Source organism: Elgaria multicarinata, chromosome 1, assembly GCF_023053635.1.
Source record: "Elgaria multicarinata webbii isolate HBS135686 ecotype San Diego chromosome 1, rElgMul1.1.pri, whole genome shotgun sequence".
NCBI classification, from domain to species: Eukaryota; Metazoa; Chordata; class Lepidosauria; order Squamata; family Anguidae; genus Elgaria; species Elgaria multicarinata.
In genome coordinates, this window is record NC_086171.1 from 219612737 (window position 1) to 219634722 (window position 21986).

Below are 21986 nucleotides of genomic sequence, written 5' to 3' on the forward strand. Positions count from 1 at the left end.
GCCATACAGAAGCGTCTGGGTATTGTTCCGGACAACGACCATCTTGTGGAAGGATAAATTCTAGGGAGAGACAGGCCTCAGCCCCTCAGTTATACTTTGTGTGTGTGTGGGGGGGGGAGTCTTCGCCCTCAAAGATGATTCAGGGAGGGAAGATGATGCCCCCCCTCCTCGTCTTTTGCCAGAGGCACCTTCGTTTCCCCACCCTTCGTTCTTGTTTCTCCTTCTCTTAATTTCTCCAATCGCTCTCATAATTTGCTCTTCCATTTTTCATATATTTCCCATTAGAACATTTTTGAAAGGTGATCAGGCATTGGGGATTGTGGGGGGGGGAGCGGGGGGGGGGGGGCTGCACCAGCTTCTTGTGCATTTGAAAGAAAGATGTTTAGCATTGACCCTGGGGAGTGCTGGAATTTTGCCCGGTTTCTGAGGGGCGGCGTTGCCCAGGAAGGCAGCACAAGATCAAGCGAAGGGGAGGAGGAAGGGCCCCGATTCCTCTGCCTGCCCCGCCCCCCTTGTGCCTCCCTGGCCCCTCTGGGAGCGCCGTCAGGGCAGCTGCGCCAACAGAGGACACCACGGTTCTGCTGAGGAAGATGCATTTAATGGTTGCACGCGAACAGGACAGTCACCCCCCCTCCCCCCGCTTGGCCCGGATCACAGCGTGCCGGCCGGGGCCACCTCCATCAGCACGAAGCCCTTGACGTGATGGAACTTGTTGCAGGAGAAGTCCACCTGCAGCTGCATGGTCCCCGTGCAGCGGGGCGTGAACTCGAAGTAGATCTTCGACGTCTCCCCAGGCGCCAGTGCTGCCACGCTGAAACAAGAGGGAGGGAGAGAGGGGGCCATGAGGGGGCTCCCGGAGCATGCTTGGGGGGCTCCCAGAGGTGCCCAGCCCAAGCGGCGCCACTCGCCGAGGCGGCAGCAGCCAGGAGCTGCAGAGAGGAGAGCTTTGGGCTGTGGCCAGCTCCTGGCAGAGGCTGCTGCCGGAGGAACCAGCCACGTACCTGTGACTTTGACGTGATGGTGCAGCCAGGCTGGGAGGGGCACCTCTCTTCCCAGGGCGCTCAGAAGCCCCTCAGGACAAGACCCCCTCCCCCTGGGCTGCACCATTCCTGCCCCCGAGCAAGCCAAGCTCCTCTGCCCACATGCTGTCAGGTCTTCTCCCTCTGCCCCCTGAAAGCTGTGGGGCTTATAAAGAGACATCCCCACCCTATTCCAGGGGAAGGAAATCCCACCACCTCTCCAGGGCCTTTCAAGAAGGGGAAAGAGGGAAAGCCTCCCTGCTCCGCCCTGCCCCCCAATCCTGCCTCCCAGTCCTGCCCGCGCAGGGCTTTCACGCAATGCCCCCTGCAGCTGCCTGGCATTGATGGGCGCCGTGGGGGAGCCTGTGCCCCGCGGGCCTCACTCCTGCCTGGGCCTGAGTGAGGAGTGAGCCCCCGCTCCCCCGCGCCCCCCTCCATGCCCCCGCTCCACTCACTTGATCTTGACGGCCTGGCCCATGACCGTCACTAGCAGCTCGCAGTTGTCCACAGGCTCCGGGAGGGGGTTGGTGTAGGAGATCTCCGCTGTGGCTGGCTTGTTGGCGACCACGTTGGGGGGAAGCTGTAGCGTCAGGGCAAGAAGAATCCACTCAGGCAGCCTTCCGACCACCAGCACAAACTCAGCCCCAGCAGCCCTCCCCCCCACAGGAGTGCTGCCCAGCCAGGGGCCTCTCCTCCTCCTCCTCCTCCTCCTCCTCCTCCTCACCCAACAGCCCTAATCCCCCACTGCCATCCTCACACCCTTTCATTGAGGGCCAAACGGGGCAGGCCCTGGGTCACGTCTTTGGCCATTTAACCATCATCACCAGTGGCAACTCCCCCCTCCCTTCCAAAAAGCAGGTGTGGGCCACCCTGATTAGGATGGGAGGGGCAAAGCCCACCTCCAACCACACCGTGGTTCTGATCCAGCTCAACATATCAGTCTTTAAAGATGTGACTAGTGCCCTGTCTGGCTTGGCCCGTAAGCCCAGTCCTGCAGGCCGTGGCCCTGGGGATTGTCCGCCTGTCACATGAAGGCCCCCTCTCTGCAGGCACAGGCCGCTGCTGCTGCTGCATTATGAGCGGGGGAGGGGGGTCGTGACTGAAGAGCGGGAGGAAGGCATAGGGAGAGGAAGCAGGATTTGGAGGAGACACTAGGCGGGCAGGCAGGAGCTGGGCTGGTGCTCAGGGGCGCTGGGATTCTGTCTCATAGTTTGGGTAGCAGGGCTAGGAAAAAACACCCCCCCCCAAAAAAAAAATTAGGCACCATCATTGCCATCAGCAGCAGCAGCAGCAGTGGCCGGCCAGAGCACGCCAGCAAGGGCAGCAGGACCTGCAGGCCAGAGTGAAGCAGCACCTGCTGAAGTTCCCTCTCCGGCACAGCAGCCAAAGGCAACCGAAGAAGCCTCCCTTGGCTGGCCGGCCGGCCACCCTCACAAAGGTGTGGCGCGAGGGAAGGGAGCGAGCCCTGCTGTGAGCCGGCTGGGCTGGTGGCCAGAAGCCCAAGGCTAGTTGCCCATAGAGGTTCTTTGGCCCGTAAACCAGGCAGGCTCTACGCTTACTGCTTTAAACCGCTTTATAACAGTAGCGGCAACTGTTGGGGCCTAGGACACGCTCCAGATACAGTTTCCAAACCGTTTTCAAAGTGCCATATCCTGCTTGGTGTAGACCTGGCCTCAAAGTCAGCCGAGATATTGTTATCACATTAATTTTTAAAAGGATAATTATATACTGCTGTTTCTCTTAAGTTTTCACAGCATCAGATCATTTCCTTGGGGACTGTCTGAAGTCTGAAGTTACTAAAATGTACAAACTTGCAATTTGCAAACAATGACTACATAGATCATAGAATCATAGAATAGCAGAGATGGAAGGGGCCTACAAGGCCATCGAGTCCAACCCCCTGCTCAATGCAGGAATCCACCCTAAAGCATCCCTGACAGGTGGTTGTCCAGTGCCTCTTGAAGGCCTCTAGTGTGGGAGAGGCCACGACCTCACCAGGAAACTGATTCCATTGTCATACTGCTCTAACCTTCAGCAAAGGAGACCGTTGTCGTGGTGCTGGAGCTTGAGCACCTCAAGGATGCCATGAGCTAAACCATGAAGGGACACCCAAGATGGGAAGGTCATGGTAGAGAGGTCAGACTAAATACGATCCCTGGGGAAGGTAATGGCAACCTACCCCAGTATTGCCATGAAAACTAAATGGATCAGTACAACCAGAGAGATGTCGGTATACCATCGGAAGCTCAAAGCCGAAAGGACGGCTAGCGGCTGACGGTGCTGGTGGTGAACTGGTCCATTTCAGTTCACTGACACCCAATATATCTATATTTAATCTTGACATCTCACCAATAACCACATCCAATTTGCCCTGGCTCATAGATCTTACATTCCAGGTTCCTATGGTGTGTTGATCTTTAGAACATCGGATTTGTCGTTCACCACCAGCACCATCAGCCGCTAGCCGTCCTTTCGGCTTTGAGCTAGCTGCGTCATCACATCTGGGGCTAGTTGAACTTATCCTCTGTTCCTCCCCAGTAGCATTTTGACCATCTTCTGACCTGGGAGTCCCATCTTCCGATGGTATACCAACATATCTCTGGTTGTACTGATCCATTTAGTTTTCACGGCAAGAATACTGGGATGGGTTGCCATTACCTTCCCCAGGGAATGTATTTAGTTTGACCTCTCTACCATGACCTTCCCGTCTTGGGTGTCCCTTCACGGTTTAGCTCATGGCATCCTTGAGGTGCTCAAGCTCCAGCACCAGGACAAGGTAATGAACTCCTTTGGTAAATTCCATTGAGGTCTGTGGGCTTATTTTCAGAAAGGTATAGGACTGAAATCCTCATTCCCTTTCCAGTCTCGCTGATGAAGAATGCTGTATACCTGGGAAGGATGGGGTTTTCCTACATAACTAAGATGTAGTCCAATATAAGGTGTATTCAAGGTGGGCTTGTTGAATACAAAACCTTGCTTAAAATGCTGTTATGTCTGGGGGCAGATCCACACAGAGGCTTCGGGACGCCCTGAAGGCTCTTTAGGGCACCCCGAAATCTATGATGTACACCCTACCTTAACCATTCCAAGAAGAGGAGCAGGAGGCGGCCCCGGATTGCCCCTTGCAGGGACGGGATGAAGAGTTGCCGCGCCCGGCAGCTTCGCCGGGGAATCAGCTGCCGCCCACCTACCCGCCGGCCTCCTTTTGCCGGCGAAAGAGCCACCCGGGTCATAGAGCTCAGCGGAAGAAGCCGGCGGCGGCTTCTTCCGCCAAGCTCTCCGACCTGGGTGAGCCCGGGTGGCTCTTTCGCCGGCAAAAGGAGGCTGGCGGGTAGGTGGGCTACAGCTAATTCCCCGGGGGAGCCGCCGGGCGCAGCAACTCTTCATCCCGTCCCTGCGAGGGGTGATGCGGGGCCTCCTCCTCCTCCTCCTCCTCCGCCTCTTCTTGGAACGGTTAAGGTAGGGTGTACATCATCGATTTCGGGGCGCCCTAAAGCGCCTTCAGGGCGTCCCGAAGCCTCTGTGTGGATCTGCCCTGGGTGTTGAATAGAGGGAGGGAGGGAGGACTGGGTGTTGTCACGGCAGTAGCTTAGGGGAGGGGAGGGGAGGGGAGGGCGCGCCCTGCCCAATGGTGATGCAAAAGCTGGCCGGGAAGGGAAGGGCAGGCAGGGCGGGCATTCTCCAACCTGCATGGAGCAGGCATGCAAAGAACTGGATGGGAGTTCTTCAATAGGAGGGCACCTTAGGCCAAAGGAGCTGAGCTGAGCTGAGGGGAGGTAGGGGGTGGGAGTTGGGGTCTTGTCCACTTCCCAGAGGCTTGGCTTCCTGGAGCCCCCAGGGAGGGAACGCGTCGCAAAGAGCCGGTTACCATGATGGAGATGTTGGGGCTCTCCAAGGTGATGGCCTTCTCCACCAGCAGCTTCACTCCCTGTAAGACGTCGCACAAGGCGGTCACAAGCAGCTTCTTGTCGTCCGTCAGGGACGTTCCGTAGTGGCCATACGTGATGCGCAGCGGAATTTGCTTCTCTGGAAGCCAGAGGAGAGGAGGAAAGATGTGAGCCTTTCTCAGAAGCGGCTGGCCGGCCCACCCGCCTGCCCCTGCCCTGGCTCCAGGAAAATGAAGGCAATCCAGTGCCCCCACACCACCCCCAGGGCCACCTCTGCAGCACCATCTTCAGAGAGGGCCAGGGGGTGCAGCCACCATGGCAGGGGGACAGAAGCGCTCCTTTGTCCCTGGGCAGCACAAGCCCCCAAGTGGTGCAGGAGACCTGGCTGAAAGCCTCCTGCCTGAAGGCAGGAGCCACGCCAACAACCTCGAGCCAAAAGGAAGAAGCAGGTCTTCCATGGCCCTCCGGCTTAGGCAGCCCTGCTGGCACTGCCTGAAACGTACTGGGCGGAGCAGCCGGGGCGCTGTGGCTGGCTGCACACCAGTGCTTCTGCCTGCTTCCTGCTCCAGCTGCCTTCCCCTCCTGGCCCAGCACTGCTGCCACTTATTGTTTATATTGTAGATTTATTGTTTTATACTGTATGCTTTTATCTGTAGGCCACCCTGAGATCGTAATGATATAAGGCGGGATACAAATGTTTTAAATAAATAAATAAATAAATAAATAAATAAATAAATAAATAAATATCCTGCCATGCTCTGGGCTCTGAGTCATGCCCCTCGGCCCTGGCTTGGCTTAGAATCATAGACTTGTAGAGTTGGAAGGGGCCTATTAGGCTGTTGAGTCCAACCCCCTGCTCAATGCAGGAATCCACCTTAAACCCTTCCTAACAGATGGCTGTCCAGCTGCCTCTTGATGGCCTATAGGGTGGGAGAGCCCACCACCTTCATGGGTTCCACTGTCATACTGCTCTAATAGGGAGTGATGTCCAGCCAGAATCTGGCTTTCTGTAACTTGAGCCCATTATTCCGTGTCCTGCACTCTGGGAGGATCGGGAAGAGATCCTGACCCTCCTCTGTGTGATAACCTTTCAAGGACTTGAATGCCTGGTTCAGACAACACACTAAACCATGCTGCTTAACCACAAAATGGTTAACGGAATGCATTAAGGTCAATGCATTCCGTTAACCACTTTGTGGTTAAGCAGCATGGTTTAGCATGTTGTCTGAACTAGGCTGAAGAGTGCTATCATGAGTCTCCTCAGCCTTCTCTTCTCCAGGCTAAACATGCCCAGTTGCTTCAGTCTCTCTTCATAGGGCTTTGTTTCCAGACTCCTGATCATCCTTGTTGCCCTCCTCTGAAAATGCTCCAGTTTCTTTACCCTGGCAGTTGGTTGCCCCCTTGAAGTGATGTGGGTCTCTAAGGTACAGGCTGCCAACGTCTGGACATTGCATTCTTCCACTGGGCCCAAGAAGACATGGCTTTGTGAAGGGGGCTGAGATGCCTCCACACTCCGTCCAACTCTCCTATGAGCCAGGTGGGGTGGGTGGGGGGCTGCCTTGCAAAACTTGGCCACACCAGATTTGCCCTGGGATGGGAGGCCATGTAAATCCATCAGGCAGGCAGTTGGGCTTATGGGCCCCGAATCCTGCCGCCTGCCCCGCCTGCCGGCGCCTTTTCTCCCCAGCCATGTTTCCTGAGGTGTAGCTGTGAGCGTGTGCTACCTTCTTTAGATCCAAGGTTCACAGTGGTTGCTTCCTTCAGGATCTCTCTGACAGCTGCCCGTGTGTACAGGACACTGGACACGCTGACGTTCACCGTGACGGTCTTTGGCACTGTGGATAAATTGGCCAGGGTGAGCACCAGGTTGATGTCTTTGCCAAGCACCGGGGGCTGGACCAGCTTGAACTTCCCAAAGAGCTCTGGGTGTGAAACCAATTCTGTCGTGGTTGCGTCGGCGGTGTCATCCCGTCTCACTGTGATGCCGGCCATCTGAGCACAAGCCTTTTTATACACACTTCTTTCTTCGGCAGACCCTGTGTAGAAGCAACAGAAACGAAGTCACTCACTGGCTCCTAGTCTCCCTGCCCACATCAGCAGCCCCATCTTGGACCACCTGGCAAATGGCCATCTCCAGGGGTGGCCCACAAAACCCTCTGCCGTACTGACTGCGCCCGTCCTTAAGGTGCCACAAGACTCTTTGGGCTCCTTCACAAGGGCTCTCCCTCCCCCACCGATCCTTGTTCTTTGGCTACAGTTTTTCCTGCGTGCTTTAGATTATGTCGTTGCTGGGCAGCAACTGGTGCTGCCTCGCATCTCCCCTTTTCCCTGTGTTATTTCGGAATGGGTAAATGCGGTGTTTTTTGTGGTCACGCAATGAAACTGCCATCGCCTCCCCATGTATTCCTGCCATCGTGCGACATCCCGCGTTGTTTAGGTGGGTGTTGGGTGCGGCATTGTTGCCATCACCACTGAAAAGGACCCGGTGGGCATGTCTTCTCCCGCGCTTCTTTTGGCCTCCTGCCCCTCTTCCATTCTGCTGTTGGAAGCCACATTGGGAACGTTGGGTGGGGGGTGGGCAGCATACTGGCATTTCACTAGTATAGCATGGAGCCCAGCTGTGCTCCGCTCCCCACTTCAGGGATGCTTAAGCAGATGGGCGGTGGGGTGAGGGGTTGCAGTGGCCCCTACATGATGCAGGCAAAAGGGGAGCAAGTGCACCCCTTTTCCATTCAAGCCCCCCTCCCAGTGTATACACAAATGAGAAAAGTTTTACTGCTTGCTTTTACAAGAGCAATTCTGACTGATGCATGGGGGTGGGGTGACACTCCTGAAGTTGTGATGTTTCAGCACTTCACAATGGGGTCGGGGATTGCTCTGCTCTGCAACCGCTGCCCAGAACACATATAACCCTAACCCTATTCCATTCCCATGTATGCACAAACAAGAGAAGTGTAACTGCTTGCTTTGGTGTGGGGGCAGGCGGGGAGGGGGGGCAAGCTTCTGACCTCACAGAAGCACTATGGAATCTACCTAACAGCGGGCCAAGGCATTGATCAAAGGCAATGGAAGTGGAAAGAGGAAGTGAGGAAGTTGAAGTGGAAAAGTTCATGCCCAGAAGTGGGACGGTCTACCCCAGATGGGGTGGACTGGCTGGGGTGGGTGTGTAAAATGCGGCTGACATCCCGAAACATCATGCCAGGGTCCACTCACCAGCATAAATGGCAGGTAGAGTTATGCAGTTAAAGAAAAACCAGCTGTGTAAAGAGTACATTTAAATCAGGGCTGTGCACGGACCCCCCGACCCGCTTCTCTTCCAGATTCGCAACTTCTGGATCAGCTCTGCTCCGCTCCACCTATGGTCCGCTCTGCTTTGCTGCTGAGCTCCAGATCCAGATCGGAGCTCCATTTCCCCCCACCCCCATAGACTTGAATTGAAATCCAAATGCCTATAACTTTTTTCTGTTAATGTTAGAAACCTCAAAATTGGCACCATGAGACCTTATCCATGTATACATATTCATGCCAAGCCTCAAGCAAATCCAAGCATCCCCTGATTTTCGGGGAATTTTTGAAAATCCAACACCCCATTTTCAGAAATGGGATTTACGCCGACATTTTTACGGATACAAACTTGAAAGTAGGCACCCTCACAGATGCCATCTAGATCCACATTCATGGCAAGCTTCAAGCAAATCCCATCATCCCCTGATTTTTGGCGATTTCCCCCCTTTTAATTCACCCCAATTCAAATCCCATGCTAGAACTCAGTTTTCACGTTAGAAACCTCAAAATCGCCACCATGACAGCTTATCCATGTATTCACATTCATGCCTAGTTGGAAGGAAATCCGAGCCTCCACTGATTTTGGGGGAATATATGAAAAATCCCCCACAAAGGACAGTATGCCCATAAGGAAAGCATACCTGCACATAGGGATCCATTGCAAACTGCTTGCCCATAGCAATCAATAGCACAGATGATTTGGGGAAATCAAGATTTTTTTTTCTAATCAAGGTTCTTCATCTCAGGTGAAACACTTCCAAAAATGCACACACCCACACACACACACCCACACACACCAAAAGCGTGCAATGCAGTGCACATGGAAGGATACCCTCTCTGAGTCAAAGCAAGACACGCACAAACCATCCCTGCGAGGTGGGCACAGAGGAGGACAGGCAGCACTGGGAGCAAGCATGTCAGAGGCTTGCGGGGTTGAACCACAAAGCCCATCATGTAGTACATCTCCCAGGCACCAAGTGAGCAGAGAGGCAGGCAGAGATGTACGACTATACCATAGATCTATGGGGAAGTAAGTCCCAGCAGATACCCCAAAACAACAGCACCCAGGCGGAGGTGGGAAGGCAGGCATGGAGCAGACATTTCTGGGGGCACAAGGAAGTGAGCTAAGGATTGTTTCAAAGCCAGTAATGCAAACCGTCCCTGTGAGGCGGGAGCAGCACAGAGAGATGCCTTTTCTTTTGCATCCCATAACTAGGGGACTAGGAGGATAAGAGTAAAGCTTTGTGATCCTTGCTTCAGAGTTGATTGACTGCACTGTGATCATAGCCATTAATAACGTTAATAGTAGCAGTACTAATTAATAGTAGTAGTAATAATAATAATAATAATAATAATAATAATAATAATAATAAGCACAACAATAAGGAGTTGAACCACAATGAAAGCCTGCCTGACTTCACTGAAGAGGGAAAGCCAGGAGAGCTTGGCTATGGGGTGTATAAATGTAATAAATAAATAAATAAATAAATAAAGGAGGGGTGGAATTAAAAGCAGCAGTGCTGCTGAATCACAACAACAACAACAAGAATGTCTTTTACCAGTAAGAGGAAAGTGGACATGCCCAGGGGGAGGGGGAACTCTGCCCATTTGACTGGCCCTGTCTAGGGACCAGTCTTTAAGAAGCTAACTTGCACTTCAACTCATGACAGGCATAGCTTCTCCACTGGTTAACCTTTGAAGGGTTCTGATGACCCTTCAAGGGCAGGAGTGTGCACTGGGCACTTCCACATGCCTTAGGGGACCTCATCCCCTTGCACCACATCTATTCAGTTGTTCACCAAGGTTAGGGTGGGTAGCAGTGCAGTGTTTCCTATCTGTTATTTATTTGCTTAGTATATGATTTCAGGTTGTGTTTGTGCGTTTGGTGGGGGAACTGTTTAAAAAAACACTGGGAAAAGTCTATTCAGAGACTAAGAAAGAAAAGTTTCCCAGTATCCCAAGTTACTAAGTATTTAGCTTATCTCCCCTCCAACTTTGGGATTGGAGGGTGCTTCATCAGGTGATCATGATTGGGAGTTGAATCTGCCTATCAGCACTTCAAAAAAGGGTACCTCTACTGCTTTTTTTACCCTGTTTTTTAAAAAATTATAGCAAGCAAACCGCAGCACGCAAAGTGCTGAAAGTAGGCACAAAATGACCCCCACCCACGACTCTCTAAGCACAGTGAGTTTCAAATAGGTAGCTTGAAAAACAAAGAAGTTATCCACTAATCTTTTCTGCAATGCAATCCTATGGGGGAAATTATCCAAAATGGCAGGCGGAGCACTCCGCGAAAAGAGGAGTGCTCCGCTTATGGTTGCTTCTCTAGGTAGCTTGAAAAACAAAGAAGTTATCCACTAATCTTTTCTGCAATACAATCCTATGGGATTTAAATGTTGTAAACCGCCCAGAGAGCTTCGGCTGTGGGGCGGTATATAAATGTAAATAAATAAATAAATAAATAAATAAATGGGGGAAATTATCCAAAATGGCGGGCGGAGCACTCCGCGAAAAGAGGAGTGCTCCGCTTATGGTTGCTTCTCTTCGCCATGCTTCTCCAGCCCCCTGATCCGCTTCTCCTCCGCCTGATCACCCCGGTTCGCTGTTGCTTCTCCGACCCAAAGAGAAGCGGATCACAGCCCTAATTTAAATCCCACAAAGGACACAGAAGAAGAAGGAGGCGTGGTCAATCGTGGGATAAAAGCCTCTGCATGGAGAGGCCCTGTGTTGCTTTTGCTGCCTCATGCAGGTCTCCGCCTTCTCTGTAGCTCTTCAGATCTCACAGAGCTGCACATCTGTGACCAATTCCTGCCTGCTGCCATGGTGGGTGCATGGCAGGAAACGTGATGCTGAAAATGGAGCAACGGCTACTGGTGGCCATTTGGGCAAGTGAAAATATTTGCTGAGATGATTGGTCAAAGGCTGACCGAATGCCCTAAAATGCTGACCGGCCCTCGTTTTAGACCTCCTGTCTCGAAAGAACTGGCTCCGAAACAGCTGCATTGCCACAGTTCCAACAATCCCTAATGGGTTGCAGCAAAGGAGCTGAGCCGAGCCCTGCTCTTCGCGCTTGCAGATGCTTCAGGGCTTCATGCCAGACAGGAGCAGCAACCTTTTGCCTTTCATCCCATCAGCTGCCATTTGCTCCGACAACAGTGACTCCAGAGTTCCTTCTTTCCTTCCTAAGAGCTTTGCAGAGCCACTATGGGAGGGAGGGGTGATGCCTGCAAGAAGCAGAGCCCAGCTGGGCTTCATAGGGAACATCCCCAGGGGTACCAGAGATGGAGCTCAGTGGGGTTCCTAGCACCACCAATTCCAAGGCCTTGTGGAGCTCTTCCATCTTTCCCTGCTTCATGGCCTTTTTTTGCTTTGTCCCACTGAGGACCTGCTTGTGCTCCCAGAACCTTCACCTTGCCGGGAGATGCTTGTGAGAAGGGCTCTGCATTGGGAAGGCTGGCAATGTCTGGGCAAGGTTTATCGGTCAATCGTCAACTTCTCGCCACGGCCCAGAAGGAAGAGGTCCCCTCGTGTTGACACAGTTCCAGGTAGCAGCATTGTCCCTCGTGAAGAATCTCGCAGGAGGGCAACCTTTGTGGACTGTGTGGAGCTGTTGCGGCTGCATCCAAGCACATGGCACAGGACGGGTGATGCTGGCTCCAGGGACTGATTGGCACCCATGGTCAGGCCTGGCCAGGCCGCCTCTTAGTCAGGCCTCAGAAGGCAGCACTTAGGGCACCCTGGCATTTAGGGGAGTGGAAACCCCTTCCTCACGATACTGCGCGGAAATCCACTGGGGATCCAACTTCAGGCCTTTGGTGCCACACTCCCATGGGCATGACGAGGACTTATGGTTCCACTTGCTGGGTTTGACTACAGAAGCAGCGAGCTGGGCCACTAGCCAGGGCCAATTCAGGGTAATTCCAGATGTTGGCCTCCCTGGTAATGGGAACCAAAGATCCGGAAGCTCATAGGAAGTGCTGCAGTGCAGCTCCTTAGCCTGCGTGTGTGCTCATTACGCTTTTATCCAGGGGAGGCCAGCCTGCCGGCGGGCCCCCCAAGCCCCCCTTCATTCGCACAATAGTCCTGCGATGCAGAGACTGGCCCAAGTCAGCCTAGGAGGGAGCTGGCCCTGGACGCCTCTGGACGCTGCTCCAATCTCTCTGTTCTTGGGGCAAGAGGTGCGCTTAGAGCTCTCAGTGCTAACTGTGCAAGGGGGTTGCCCCCCCTCGAGAGACACACACGCACACACACGGAGCACATTCCTTCTGCTGGTCCTTCCAAGAGCGGCCCGATGATCAGCTCAGCTAATGTCTGGCTTGCAAGTGCTGATGTGTCCATCCAGCTGCTACCTGGAGCAGCCTGAAGGCTGGGCAAACCAAAAAGCACCGGAGCACGTTTAGCTGGAGGGGGGAGCGAGGGCTGGGTTTGGACATCAGGGGGAGGTGATCGTCACCTGACAGGGAGCTCCAATAATGCTTGGAAAGTGCCCACATTTGGAGCTGGGAGGTCAGCCAACTGCCGGCACTTCCTCATGATGAGGGAATGTGTCGGGACCACATTCCAGAGCCCTGCCAGCAGCTGCAAAGCTGCAATTACTCCAGGCATGTGTCAGGACGTGTGGGGTGTCAGAGTGCCCACGGCACAGGGCCACACTGTGAACACGCAGGCGAGTTCTTGCCTTCCACAGAGCCAGATTGTCCACTTCCCTCCGACAGGCGCTGGCAGGTCTCCGGTGGGGAGGAGTTGGGGTGGGTGCATGGGGTCCTACCTTGCCCTGCTGCTCCCTGAGATCTTTCTAGCTGGACCCCCAAGGCCAGGGATCAAATCTGGCACCTCCTGCACCTGCGTATGCTCCTCCTCCTCCTCCTCCTCCTCCATCACCACCAAGCCAAGGAGCCTCTCCCTCCCTCAGCAGATCAGCACATTCCATCGAGGTATTTATTTAAATGTATGAGCTGCCGTAGAGCCGAAGATTTTGGGCGACATAGACCGATGCAAACAAGCACAGGGTGGATCTGAGCCAGGCATAATCATGCAGATGGAGTGCACTTCTGCATTGTCAAGGGAAGGAGGAGCACACACATCAAGGCTGCACAGCGTGGGACGTGGAGCAGCCTCAACACTCCAGCCGAAGTCAGCAAGTGCACAGGGTGTGTCCTCAACACTGGCTGGTTTCTGGGCGGGAGGACCGAGCGGTGGGTGGCCAAAGACGAGGGCAAAGCGGACTCAGCCAGACAGCCGTTGGCCTCCAACCGGGGGCAGCCAGCCCCCCCCCAGAGCTCTTTAAAACAGCTGAGAGAGGCAGGCTGGCCCTGTGGCTGCTGGTCACCAACATCTGCTACTGATGTGTTTGTTCCGTTTAGATCCCACCGCTCCACCCAAAGTGGGGCTCATCTGGTCATGGAGGATCCATTCCGTTCTCCCAGTTCCAAGCCACTGACAGGCAACTCCCTCCTCTTGCTCCCCCTCCGTGGATTTTTCTAGCCTTTTAAGGAAAGCTCCTAAAGCTAGAGACGCCCATGTCATCACATGGCAACGGATCCCACGGGCTCAGGAGTCCTGTCGGAAGAAGGACTTCTTTTTGTCTGTTCTAGAATGGAAAGAGATAATGGGGGTGGGTGGGGGAGACGTATGTCTGGAGAAAGGCGGATCCGTTCCTCGCAGACGGTTCTGCCAGGTTTCTCCTCAACTGCGTCTTGTTCCAAGCAAAAGCGCTTCTGGGCCTCAGGCCTGTCTTTGAAAGGAACAGCCTCCCTAGTTGCCCTGATCTGCCCTTTGATAATGTCCGTTTGGAGATGGAACATATATAGAATCATAGAACAGCAGAGTTGGAAGGGGCCTACAAGGCCCTCGAGTCCAACCCCCTGCTCAAGGCAGGAACCCACCCTAAAGCATCCCTGACAGGTGGTTGTCCAGCTGCCTCTTGAAGGCGTCTCGTGGGGGAGAGCCTTTGCTTTCTGGCATGGCTGCAAGGATCCTACTCTGGTAGCCACAGCCAGTTTAGACCCCATGTAGCCGATAATAACCCCATCATAGAAATACGACGAGCAAGAAAAAAGAAACATCATCATTATAAATAAAACACCCAAGTAAGCTAAACTATGGGGAAGTTGTGACATGGCGCATCATCTGCATTGAGCAGGGGGTTGGACTCGATGGCCTTGTAGGCCCCTTCCAACTCTGCTATTCTATGATTCTATGATCCTACATGCATTTGTTTATAGTACTCCGTAGCATTTGCCACTGGGTCAGCCAGACTGGGGGAAGTCTACCTAGAAGTGTTTTGGTGTGAGGGGAGAACAGTTTGAGGTCCTTTGAGCACATCCTGTCATTGCCAGTCTTCAGCCAAACAGCCCCTTCCCCCTTCCCATGATGGGGTCAAAGGGTGGGGCTCCCCCCCATTCACTCTTCCCACCCTCCAAGGCACTCATTGGCTGCCAGTCCAGGTCCGGGCCCGATTCAAAGTGCTGGTACTAACATACAAAGCCCTAAATGGCTTTGGGCCAGGTTATTTAAAAGAACGCCTCCTCCCATATGTACCTGCCCGGACCTTAAGATCATCTACAGGGGCCCTTCTCCGTGAGTCCCTGCCAAAGGCACCCTGGTTGTGGAATGAGCTCTCCAGAGAGGTTCGCCTGGTGCCTACACTGTACTTCTTTCATCGCCAGCTGAAGACCTTTTTATTCTCTCAGTATTTTAACACTTAATTTTAACTTAAATTTAAATCTTATTCTTCTAATTCTGTATTTTAATCTTATATCAATTTCTGCTGTGTGGTTTTATCCTGGTTGTGCTTTTTATACTGAATTTTGTATTTGTGTTTTTAGACTGTTGGTTGTTTTATTATGGTTTTAATTTTTCTGAACCGCCTAGAGAGCTTCGGCTATTGGGCGGTATAAAAATGTAATAAATAAATAAATAAATAAATAAATAAATAAGTGCTACAGCAATTTTACTTCTAGGAAATTACAGGCCGGTTAGTTTAACATCTGTTCCAGGTAAATTGGTTGAAAGCATTATTAAAGACAAAATTAGTAAGCATATAGAAGAGCAGGCCCTGCTGAAGAATAATCAACATGGCTTCTGCAAAGGCAAGTCCTGTCTCACTAATCTTTTAGGATTCTTTGAGAGTGTCAACAAACATGTAGAAAGGGGTGATCTGGTGGACATTGTTTACTTGGACTTCAAAAAGGCTTTTGATAAAGTCCCCCACCAAAGACTCCTGAATAAACTTAGCAGTCATGGAATAAGTGGAGAGGTCCTCTTATGAATCAGCAACTGGTTAAAGGACAGAAAGCAGAGAGTAGGAATAAATGGCCAATTCTCTGGATGGAGGGAAGTAAATAGTGGGATCCCACAGGAATCGGTATTGGGACCAATTCTTTTCAACGTGTTCATAAATATGCAGGAATTAGGAGTGAGCAGTGAAGTGGCCAAGTTTGCTGATGACAGCAAATTATTTAAGGTTGTTAAAACACAAAGGGATTGTGAAGAGCTCCAAAGGGATCTCTCCAAGCTGGGAGGGTGGGCGTCCAAATGGCAGGTGTTGTTCAATGTAACAAAGTGTAAGGTGATGCATGTGTAAGTGTAAGGTGATGGGGAAAAAACCCAACTTCAAGTATAATCTAATGGGATCTGAGCTGGCGGTGACTGAACAAGAAAGAGATCTTGGGATTGTGGCGGACAGCTAGATGAAAATGTCTGCCCAGTGTGCGGCTGCTGTAAAGAAGGCAAACTCCATGTTAGGCATTATAAGAAATGGAATTGGGAATTAAACTGCTATTATCATACTGCCTTTATACAAATGTATGGTGTGAACACACTTAGGATACTGTGTACAGTTCTGGTCACCACACCTAAAAAGGGATATTATAGGAAAAAGTGCAGAAAAGGGCAACTAAAATGATGAAGGGGCTGGAGCACCTCCCCTACGAAGGGAAGGTTACAACACCTGAGATTGTTTTGCTTGGAAAAAAGGAGACTAAGGGGCAACATGATAGAGGTGTACACAATTATGCATGATATGGAGAATGTGGATAGGGAGAGATTCTTCTCCCTCTCTCAAAATACTAGGACCCAAAGGGGTCAGTATCCCATGAAGCTGACTGGTGGGAGATCCAGGACAGATAAAAGGAAGGACTTCTTCACACAGCGCATAATTAAATTATGGAATTCACTACCGCAGGATGTAGTGATGGCTGCCAATTTGGATGGCTTTAAAAAGGGGTTGGATAAATTCTTGGAGGCAAAGGCTATCCATGGCTACTAGCCCTGATGTTTGTGTGCTATCTCCAGTATTCAAGGCAGTAAGCCTGTGTGCACCAGTTGCTGGGGAACATGGGTGGGAGGGTGCTGTTGCATTCACATCCTGCTTTGCTGGTCCCTGGCCGATGGCTGGTTGGCCCCTGTGTGAACAGAGTGCTGGACTAGATGGAGCCTTGGTCTGAACCAGCATCAGGGCACTTCTTACGTTCTTACATTCTTCCCTTCAGAATTGCGCATTTATACCTTTAGCCAGCAAGAGTAACTAGCCTGCCTTTCCCATTCATGAAAATGTTGCAGTGGTGATGTGAATTGGAAAAGCAGGCTAGCTACTCTCTAAAGTAGTAAGTGCACAATTTCTACAGGGAGTGAAACCTCTATAATGCCTTTGGGAACAGGAAAGGCAGTGAGACTGACCAGCCTGCCTTTGCCATTCATAAATAGGGTATAGCGTAGGGTGACCATATGAAAAGGAGGACAGGGCTCCTGTATCTTTAACTGTAATGTAGAAAAGGGAATTTCAGCAAGTATCAATTGAAGAGGGTGGAATTCTCTCTTCAACACAGGGGGGGGGGGGATCTACACTACTGCTTTAGAGCACTTTAAAGCGCTTTATAACAGTTTTGACAACTGTTGGGGCCCAGGACACACTGCATATACAGTTTTCAAAACGTTTTCAAAGTGCTTTAAAGCACTTTAAAAGCAGTAGTGTCTGGCCAGTCTACTATAGCTAGTGTAGCTTTAACTGTTGTGATGAAGAGGGCATTTCACCCACTTCAATTGACACCTGCTGAAATTCCCTTTTCTACATTACTATTAAAGATACAGGAGCCCTGTCCTCCTTTTCATATGGTCAGCCTAGTATAGCGTTTTTACTCTCCTTCAAAACTGCGCACTCACTGCTTTAGAAAGAGAGAGTAGCTAAATCTGTTTTCCCACTCGTAGTGCAGGGGAGCCAGGGGCAGGAACTGGCCCTCTCTCATTCACTGAGAGGCACTCCAGCCCTGGGATCTTCAAGGCAATGCTGTGAGAGAATCGCATTCAGGTGTTGCATACTCTGCTGCTCTTGCTTCATGGGCCACTGATGGGCCAAAGCCATTTTCAGGAAGAACTGGAGCAAAGCTGAAAGCGATTCTCCATGCGTTGTTATGAAGTCACCCCCCCCTCCCCCAGCAAGGCCACTATATGACATTTCGTGGCCTCTGAGGTCCCTGTTCTGGCCTTGCCTGTGGTGTCTTCTGCTTCTCCAAGAGCCAAATGCTTGGCCTGCCCTTGAGCATTTCCCAAGAGACCCAACGGCTCAGAAATGGAAACCATCAGCAGGAATGTCGCTCCAAGGCGAAAGGGCAGCAGATCACTTACCTTCTGGGAACTTGTAAGTGTTGGTGACATCCACACGGTAGTTGCTACCCACAGCTTTGGTGCTGATGGATGTGCCAATGGATGAAGTGTCACAATACACTCGAACCCGGGTTTTGTCGGGGTAGACAACCCATCGGTTGATATCCGCATTCACCTCCATGTATACAAAGGCGGTGTCGTAGTTCAGGTTCACATCCCCTTGCTTCACGGCCAGGACAGAGGCCGGGCCGCACTGGTAAATCCCTGAAAGGAGAGCAGAAGGCGTGCAGGAGTCGCTCTGGCAGCCGGCCCATGGCCCTCGTCCCAGTGCAGGAGACGCAGCACAAGAGGCCCCATTACCTTGGCTCCTCTCCTGCGGCGTGGAATCGATCACTTGCCACCCGCCCAATGCTGTCCCCAGGTCTCGCCGGACGAACCAGCCCTCATTCCAGACGTGGTAATCCCTAAAGAGGGCAAGAATGCAGGTGAGGCCAAAGGCCAGAGGCAGCCTGGGCCCTGGGAGGGGAGGCCCCAAGCTGGCGGCGCTGTCCCGAGGTCTCTCCTTCTGCACGAGACTAGCCACGCGTGTGGACAGAGAACCAATGGACTGAGCTCACAGGGAGACATGGTTATCTTATAGTGGGGGGAGTTTATCTTATTGTGTGGGCCATTTTTCTAACCTTTGGGGATTTTGCACAAATTTCATCACTGCAAAATACACACACACACACACACATTAAAAACAGCCAAAAAATGTGCATTTCTCCCAAGTGTGAAAATGCACATTGTGTACATTTTGGTGGGGATTTGCACATTTTTGCACATCCTCAAATTTGGAAACTATTTTTTTTTAAACCAGATTCCGTAGGTGGGCAGATGACAGAATGAAAAGTGCCTAATAATCCGTGAAATACAGACGGAACAGATTTTACACAATTCGAACATTCCCACAGCCACTGCTGCTCTTCCTCTCCCCTCACCCCGCCTCTGGCATTTTCCATAAACAGAAGCAAAAAGGAGCTCTCTCCTCTCCCCCCTCCCTCCCTCCCTCCCTCCCTCTCTTCTTGCAGGCACTGTGCCTGCCTTTCTGCAGCCTTGCAAAGTACTGAATCCGTCCCAGACTGTGGGGAAGCCCTAGCTTACAGCCCAGTCACCTCGGAAGGAGCCCTAGAATCTTTCCAAAGAGTCCCAATTCGACTCAGGATTTGGCCAAATCTGATGCACCCCCCTAGTTTCTGGTGAGAGGGAAGCATCAGGTCCTGCAGGCAGGTCTTCTGGGCTGGGAAAGGCAGCCGCCAAGACAGGCACGGGAAGCAGCATCAGAACGTCCTCTCAGCAGGAGCTGCTCTTCCTGCCTCTCCAGGAATTTAGCTTATTGGTAATTGGTTATTTGTTTTTGGCTCTTTGTGTTTTTATGATGGGGTTATATTATTGGCTAGATGCCCAGAGGCCAAAGAGGCCAAAGAGGCTCCTGTTGTTTTCACAGCTGCGTAGCAGACAGGGTTTCCACTGGTGGCCTTTCCTCTTCGACACAGCCATCCATGGTGCAGGAGCCCTGCTGGCCTCCTTTGCTTGCACCCGCCCACCCTATTATCATCTACCTCAAGGGTCTGCATGGATGGAAAAGCAGGGTACCAAATATTGCAATACATAAAATGATTGATGTTCTAGGTCTGGAAATGGGCTAACCAAGGCTGAGTAGTCCAGATAATGGCCCTGCTGATCTTGCAGCTGATGGACTGGGAGGCTTCATGGAGCACCATCACCCTCCACCATGACAAGCCTTTCCCAACGGGCACCTCTTTGCCTTGGCCACCGGCACCCCGTTCTCTTGGAAAGTGAATCCACAGCCAAGGTGGTTAAAAGGGAAAAGCAGCCCCTGGGGCAGAGTCTAAGAGCCAGGGGGAGGAGCTCCCAGAGGGTGACTGGATGAAATATGGGCACTCTGCTTACATGTTTTAAGACCACAGGAGGACCCGTGCTGCATCACACCGAGGGTCCATCTAGTCCAGCATTCTGTTCACACAATGGCTAACCAGTTGTTGACCAAGAACCCACAAGCAGGACATGAGTGCAATAGCACCCACCCACCCATATTCCCCAGCGATAGGGGGACATAGGGTTACTGCCTCTGTTACTAGAGGCAGAACATAGCTATCAGAGTTGATAGCCTTTTGGAAGTCCACGTAAACAATGTCCCCTATCTACGTGTTTGCTGACACTCTCAAAGAATTACAGAAGATTAGTGATGACCTCCGTTGGATTACTGCAATGCACTCTACGTGGGGCTGCCTTTGAAGACGGTTCAGAAGCTGCAGCTTGTGCAAAATGAAGCAGCCAGAGTGATAACAGTGACCCGAAAGTTCGAACATATAAGAACCACTCTGGCCTGCTTGCACTGGCTGCCTGTATGTTTCCAAGCCAGATTCAAGGTGCTGGTCTTAACCTATAAGGCCTTACATGGCTTGGGACCACAATACCTGATGCAACGCCTCTCCCGACATGAACCTACCCGTACAGTACACTCAACATCTAAGGTCCTCCTCCGGGTGCCTACTCCGAGGGAAGTTCAGAGGATGGGAATAAGAGAGAGGACCTTCTCTGTGGCAGCCCCCAATTGTGGAACAATCTCCCTGACGAGGAACACCTGGCGCTGACTTTGTTATCTTTCAAGACTTTTCTCCCAGGCTTTTAGCAATATGTAATTAGCCTGGGTTTGTTTTTTTGTTTTGGTTTTGTTTGTTTCTGTAGTTTTAAATTTTTGTATATTAGAATGTAAGCCTATGCGGCAGGGTTTTGCTATTTTATTGTTTTACTCTGTACAGCACCATGTACATTGATGGCGCTATATAAATAAATAAAAATAATAATAATAATAATAATAATAATAATAATAATAATAATAATAATATATTATTTTAAGTGTTTTTATCCTATGTAAACCACCCAGAGAGCTTCGGTTATAGGGCGGTATACAAATGTAAATAATAATAATAATAATAATAATAATAATAATAATAATAATAGTGAGACAGGACTTGCCTTTGCGGAAGCCGTGTTGATCCTTCTTCAGCAGGACCTGCCCTTCTATATGCTTACTAATTTTGTCTTTAATGCTTTCAACAAATTTACCTGGAACAGACATTAAGCTAAGCGGCCTGTAATTTCCTGGATCCCTCCTGGATCCCTTTTTAAAAACTGGTGTTACATCGGCCCTTTTCCTATCCTCTGGGAGAAAGCCTGATATTAGGGACATTTACCCTGCTTCAGTTAGATCAACAATTTCATATTCAAATTCTTTGAGAACTCTAGGCTGGATGCCATCTAAGCTGGATGATTAGCTTGCTTTCAATTTATCCAAAAGGTCTAAAACTTCCTCTCTTGTTGCCACTATTTGCCTCAGTTCCTCAGGCTCCCTTCCTGAAAACATCAGTTCCGGCACAGGCACCTGTCCTGTATCTTCTGCAGTGAACGCCAGTGCAAAGAATTCACTCAGCTTCCCTGCAGTCTCCCTGACCTCCTTTCATGCTCCCTTAACTCCGTTGTCATCCAATGGTCCGACTGCTTCCCTAGCTGGTTTCTTGCTTCTGATATATTTAAAGAATTCTTTATTGTTGGCCTTGACATTTTTAACAATATGCTCCTCAGAATTTAAATTTTCTTTTGCATCGGTTATTGTTTGATTGCAGTGCCTTTGTGCTCCCTCTTGTTTTCCTCACTTGGACAAGTGAGGAAAGCTCTCTAATACAGCCTTCCTCAACCTGGGGCGCTCCAGATGTGTTGGACTACAACTCCCAGAATGCTGCAGTCCAACACATCTGGAGCGCCCCAGGTTGAGGAAGGCTGCTCTAATAACTCCCTTGGTACTGCTCGTTAACTGTGCCAGTTACATCTTAGAATTGGTGCTTGCATTCCCAGCCTGTGGTATACATTTTAGCTGAGCTTCTATTATTGTGGTTTTGAGTAATCCCCATTCATTTTAAAGGGATTCCCCCTTTCAACTTCCTTTTCACCAGTTCCCTTATTTTAGAGAAGTGTCCTCTTTTGAAGTCAATGTGACTGTGTTGGACTTCCTAGGCAATTGTCCACTTAAATATATATTGAATCTGATAGCACTGTGGTCACTGTTTCCAACTGGCGCAACAACATTTAGCTCTCATAGTAGGTCCTGGGCATCACCACTTTGGATTAA

General features: G+C 51.1%; 1 protein-coding gene across 1 annotated transcript in view; it reads right to left on the bottom strand.

Annotated features, from left to right (window-relative positions):
• Window positions 1-631: 631 nt before the first annotated feature.
• Window positions 632-21986, bottom strand: part of LOC134413343 (protein-glutamine gamma-glutamyltransferase E-like) — a 35659-nt gene continuing 14304 nt past the window's right edge. The window contains exons 9-14 of the mRNA XM_063147527.1: window positions 18155-18258; window positions 17816-18058; window positions 6631-6942; window positions 4888-5045; window positions 1475-1599; window positions 632-811 (exon numbers count right to left, since the gene is read on the bottom strand). Of these exons, the coding sequence (XP_063003597.1) occupies window positions 652-811; window positions 1475-1599; window positions 4888-5045; window positions 6631-6942; window positions 17816-18058; window positions 18155-18258 (1102 nt within the window). The 3' untranslated portion in view covers window positions 632-651. The remainder of the gene's footprint in view (window positions 812-1474; window positions 1600-4887; window positions 5046-6630; window positions 6943-17815; window positions 18059-18154; window positions 18259-21986) is intronic.